Source organism: Lemur catta, chromosome 6 (assembly GCF_020740605.2).
Source record: "Lemur catta isolate mLemCat1 chromosome 6, mLemCat1.pri, whole genome shotgun sequence".
Classification (NCBI taxonomy): Eukaryota; Metazoa; Chordata; class Mammalia; order Primates; family Lemuridae; genus Lemur; species Lemur catta.
The window spans coordinates 28,138,877-28,144,876 of NC_059133.1; the positions used below are offsets into that span (position 1 = coordinate 28,138,877).

At 33.0% G+C, this 6,000-nt stretch overlaps 1 protein-coding gene across 3 annotated transcripts in view; it reads left to right on the forward strand.

Annotated features, from left to right (window-relative positions):
• The window catches only part of ATP2B1 (ATPase plasma membrane Ca2+ transporting 1), a 115,944-nt gene extending 110,460 nt beyond the window's left edge, over nt 1–5,484 (forward strand). For all 3 annotated transcript variants that reach the window (XM_045553266.1, XM_045553268.1, XM_045553267.1), the window contains one exon: nt 2,242–5,484. In XM_045553266.1, the coding sequence (XP_045409222.1) occupies nt 2,242–2,553 (312 nt within the window). In that variant the 3' untranslated portion in view covers nt 2,554–5,484. The remainder of the gene's footprint in view (nt 1–2,241) is intronic.
• The last annotated feature ends 516 nt before the right edge of the window (nt 5,485–6,000 follow it).

Here is a 6,000-nt window from a genome sequence, read left to right on the forward strand (position 1 = left end):
ATTTATTTCTCCCTTTATTGCTCCCTTCTATACCCAGATTGCTTTGAAAAAGAAAAGAAAAAGAAAACACACAGAGATCACTTAACTGTTTCTCTATTTTCATTAGCAACAGTACCAACAACCTTGTCAAATAAGCAACAGTTTCAGGGTCATCTGGAACAGCTCTCATCACCCATCAGGTTTGCCAGCTGATCTCCAATTTGCATTCTCCTCTGTGCCTACTGGCTACTGACACCAACTGATTTTTTTTTTTTTAGAAAGTTTTCTTTTTGCTCTTTGAACTTTATTATTATGACAGGATACTTGCTAAATGTCACACATATAAAATGTGAATTGTAAGATTTCACAATAAAACAGAAGGAATTATTATAATGGTACACATAGTGCTAGCATTGTTTATGTTCCAGATATAAAGCACTTTACATCTTAGTAAAGGGAAAAGGGAACAAGAGCAATGAAAGAAATTGAAGATTACTTGCTGCTGTTCTTCAGTCAAATTAAGGAACTAAAGTATATTTGCACACGAATAGAAGCATATGATAAGGTTGCAAGACAATATAGAATAGATGCTCGCTGCTCCAGGTGTGGATTGTGGACTAGCAGCATCAGCATCACCTCAGAGGTTGTTAGAAATGCAGGATCTCAGGCACCTGCTGAATCAGAATCTGCATTTTAACATCACAGGCTAATTTATGTGCACATTAAAATTTGAGAAGCCCTGGCATTGATACTCGTGAGCTAACACTGTTCTAAGTCTGTAGTATACTAATTTAATCTCCTATAACAACCCCATAAGGCCTTTATTATTTTCCATTTTATAGTTGAAGAAACCTGTTTGACCAGGGTTCCTCAGATAATAAGTAGCAGAGCCGACTTCACACCCAGACATTCACCTCCGTCTTTCTCTTGGCTATGCAGACTCTGTGTAAAGGGCTAAATGAGTATGAACTAAAGCAGCTTACAAACAGGACTTGGTAAATCAGGGAAGACTGAGAAGAGATGAGGTTATAATCAGAAGTTGGGCACATGGCCCTAAGCTCTATATTACATTTTTCAAAAATATATTCAAAATGTTCATTTAAAGAAATTTATTAATTTATTCATTACTGTGTTATGAGATGATTTTGGTGACATAATCTTTTTCTTAGAATGTCAAAGTGTCAGTTATTTCTCTTAACATTATGAGTAAATAATATCTTCATTATTAAACAGGCTTTATTAGAATCAAAGCAAACACTGTATTTGAATTGATACATAGTAAGTGCTCAACTGCTTGGATTTTTGTCCTTTTTTTTTTTTTTTTTTTTAATCTGAATGGCACTGGGTTAATGACAACCTAACATCAGAGTGTGCTGTAATGTTTTTGAGTCTGACTGCCCATTAACCTCTTTGGTTTATACAGCAGACTTCTGAGAAGGAAGATGAATTGTTGGGATTTTGTTTAGGGGTGAAAAAATACTGGAAAACTTTCAAACTTTCTGTCTTCCTCTTGGGAAATTTTTCACAGAAGAATCCCAAAGAATTTTGGTTTTGTTTTTGTTTTTAATCTCTTCTTTACAGAGAACTATAGTAATTGATTTAAATTTTAATCTGCTATAAAGAAAAACACTAACACTTTATAGATAAATGGCATATACTCAAACATTTATAGCTGTTTAATGGCATTTTATAGATATTTGGGTTTTGTCTTTATTTTTATTTTTAATTAAGGGAATAGTGGGGTAGATGTGAGTTCATTGTGGCATTCGGCATATGTTTGCTTGGCTTTTTCATAGTCGGTGATACCCTGATTCCTAGCATGATGAAAAGTAACCCTTTGTGCTTGACTTTGTTTAACTTATTTGAATTGTTTTCAAAAATACGTTCTTTTTAATTGAAAAAAAAATCAGCTAAGCTTGTGTATGGTTAAGTTTTTGTTTTGTTTGTTTTTTGTTTGATTTTGTTCTCTTAGGGAAAAAATCCTATAAAATGGCTATTAAATTTTTAGCCAGTGACAATGAAATTTTCTTAGTATTACTTTGAATTCTATACCTCTTAATTCTTAGAGTATGTGGTTTTGTTGTTCTGTAGTGTCCTACTAAAATATTCATTTTTTTACAGTGTATTGCAAGTTCCACTGCATTACATGCAAATATGATTCACTCATACCTAGCTGTTTGTGGATTCAAACTCATAAATGAACCATTTTTAAGTTAAGTTAATAGTGTACTGATACCTTTCTGTGTTTTCTGATATTTACAGATTCGAGTGGTGAATGCATTTCGTAGTTCTTTATATGAAGGGTTAGAAAAACCGGAATCAAGAAGTTCTATTCACAACTTTATGACACATCCTGAGTTTAGGATAGAAGATTCAGAGCCTCATATCCCCCTTATTGATGACACTGATGCTGAAGATGATGCTCCTACAAAACGTAACTCCAGTCCTCCACCCTCTCCCAACAAAAATAACAATGCTGTTGACAGTGGAATTCACCTTACAATAGAAATGAACAAGTCTGCTACCTCTTCATCCCCAGGAAGCCCACTACATAGTTTGGAAACATCACTCTGATTGTAAGCTGAATGTTAACACACTAGCTGCATTGTAAAGAAACAAATTGAAACTGGGTCTTTTCACATATTGTGACGGACAAGATAGTATTCTTGTCTTTGGACTTCAACAGAAGACACACTTGTACGAATGTAGATTTATTTTTTTAAAAAAAAAAGGAAAGCTGTCTGCCAGACTGAGGGTGCTTTTTGGGGGGTGGGAGAAATGAACTGACAGATAAACAGTAACTCAGCATAAGTGACCCGTGGGTCATCAGTAGTACCCAAGAATGGTCCTGAACAGTGTATTAGCAGAGCTTTAGTTTATCTCAGTCCTTGATGGGAGAGAGGGAGGAGTAAAGTTGGGCGAGACAAAGAGCCCTGGATCATTGAATTGATACTTTAATTTCTGCTGTTGGCTGTTAATAATTTGGATTATTTATGTTTATAAATGATACAGATCTGTTTACAAGGTTTGTAGATACTTTTTTTGTTCCTGTTCATAGATGGGAAGCTTCCTTATAACTGATGCAGAGAAAAATTAGTCCTTCAAATACTGCTGTATTTTCAGGAAAAAAAAAGGGGTGTTTCTATTGAAACTGTACTAAATTTTTGCCTACAATTTACCTTGTTAAATATTGTAGATAAATTGCTAATACTAATAGCCAAATAGATAACACTAATGCTTTGTTTAAAAAAAAAAAAAAAACAAAACGAAACAAAAAAACATGAGCAGTGGTGTTCTAATGCAGTTATGGCATCTGTCCTAATTAGTTTCTTAAATACATTTACTACTTAATGGTTTTGAAACAACTGTTTAATTTTTAAAATTTTTGAAAACTTGCTAATAACCTTTTGTTCAGAATTTAGTAGATTGTTTAATGCAGGACATCAACTACATAATGAAAGATGCTTGAAATGCTTTTGTTATTTCAGGCAAATCAAATTAAATCAAACTATCAAACTACAAGAGAACCTTAGTCCTTTTTGTTTTTGTCTAAACATGTTAGTTCAGTGATGTCTTGGTGAACTGTGAGTGAACTGTATTGATTTTTCTAATAAATCCTTAGAGACCTTCCTACAGCATGAGGGCTGTTGGCATTTTGAAAAAGGTTAATAAGTAGAAGCATACATGTTTTCCTTTTGTTTTTGAAACTTGTTTGTAAACATAAATAAATATGCCCTTTTATAAAATAAATTCATGGCAATGTTTTCTTAAAAGACATTTCAGCTTCTTTACTCAATTCTGCATATATAGTGCATCAGTCTTCTCTCTTTAACTACAATTGGAATGAATTTCAAGATGGTAACAGCCCCATGAAATATCACTTTGATTCCTTGGTGGCAATGTAATAGGTTAAAAAAATTATTACAATTTCACCATTTGACATATTCCTCATAGAATTTAGTTTATCTAAAATGCTCTCACAGTTTAAAAAAAATAATAATGACCACCATTATCTCTGATACACTTATTTTAATTCTGAAGTGGCCAAATAACAGATTAGGTAAAATGACATTATATGAAAAGGTGGAAAAGGTTCTAAAAGTATATATTTAGATGTAATAACCATATGCTGGAATGCCTGTCTCTCAGCCAATTGGATTCTTTAGCTCTCTTTATCTTTCCTTTGTCTACCTTCCCTTTTTTGCCTGTCTTTACCCTTTAGAAACTAGCATTGTGTTAGGGCCCAGATTTCACCAGATACACAATCCTCAAACTGACATAAAGTTTATGAGGATTACTATGACATCTGAGAGTGCTGACTCAGCAGAGAAACATTTAGTTGATGGTGCTTGATATTTTTGGTAGGTGGGGGAAATCTTTTTCTCTCCATCAAATCTTTGCAGTAATCCTCTGCAAGTCTTAGAAACACATTGGCTCTGTCAGCATTTGTAATTGTATATTTCTTCATCAGGTATTTATAGCAAATCATACTGTAAAAAGAGATAGCATGATATGCTGGGAAGCATATTAGACTAGGAGTCAAGACCTGGTTTCTAGTCTTGGTTTTGCCATTAATGTGCTGCATGATCTTGGGAAAATCATTTACCCTAAATGAGGGTGGTGGACTAGACTCTATCTTGAAGAACCCTTTCAACTCTAAAAATTGACCCTATCAACTGGAGAGCCTGCAAGGCATAGGGAATAGAGAAAAGGGAAATGTTTTCAGTTTTTTTTTTTTTTTTTTGGTTATGCTTAAATATGAATGTAATTACCAAAAGATTTAGAAGTGCATGTGCTTTGGAGGATTTGTATTGAGCTTTTACAGTATTCATTTTTCAACTCAAGGCAATGGCTTTTTACACCAACTCTAATCCATAAACGGGTCTTATGACATCCATGAAGTAGTAGCAAGACATGCTTAGTGTGTATTTCTCTTTGAGACACTGTAATTTCTACCAGAAATTTCCAGAGCATTATGTAAGTAGAAAAAAATGCAAGCAAGCTGTTAAAAGATCTTGGATCCCATTATATAGTATGTATAGCTGAAATCTGTAATTCAATCACTTTTCTCTTTTATCCTCTAACCAAAAAATTGTTTAATTTTGCATCCCAAATGTTTTTAATCTTTGTATATTTTTTAAAAATCCTTTTCTCCTCATCATTGCCTTTTTTGTGGTTGTAAATAGACTTACTTGCACTTTGAAGATGAGTTACTCCTTGTCATCTTACAAATATGTGATATGGTAATTTTCATAACAGATGTCAGTTTTGAACCAAGAAATGGTGATTTGTTTATAAGAAAAAAAACTGGCTTCATTTCTGTGAAATTGCTCTTTGAAAATTTCTTTTTACACCTGTAAGCCAACTGAGATACCGTGACGGTGTTGATTTCTTTCAATGATGCTTACCATCTATTTTAGCCACTGAGCCTTTTATTATTTGTCTATTTGTAAAGTTTATTTGTCTTAACTCATTTAATAAATATACTGTTTATCTGTTTCTGAATGGGGACTGAACTTTTTGAATATTGATTTGAACATCAGATTTTGGAATTACTTTTTTCTACTTGAAATTTTCAAAATCTAATTGATGAAAATTCTATAATGTACTTGAAATGTTATGATTGTATTACAGTGAATCAGTGTTCTGATATGCACGATCTTGCCTGTGAAATGAAAGTGAGTACACAGTTCTACTCCTACCCACCATCTTCAACCCTTGAGGCACAGTAGGTCATTTCTGCAGTCCGTGGGAGTGTAAAGTTTTGGTTTTAGAACAGATTCGTTTTTCACATTACCTGTAAGAGCTTATTTTTTCATTAAGTAATCCAAACTTGTCAATAGCAGTTATCTGAATGCTATGGTAAAAAAAAAATAATAAAATTGCCCTTGGTTGGTTTTTATAATAAATTATTAAACATAAATTAGCAACTCTGTTGAAGTACTGAGTAAACTTTAAATGATTACGAACACCGTATTTTTCAAATAGTATAATATAAATCAGTAAATTATTGAGTATATT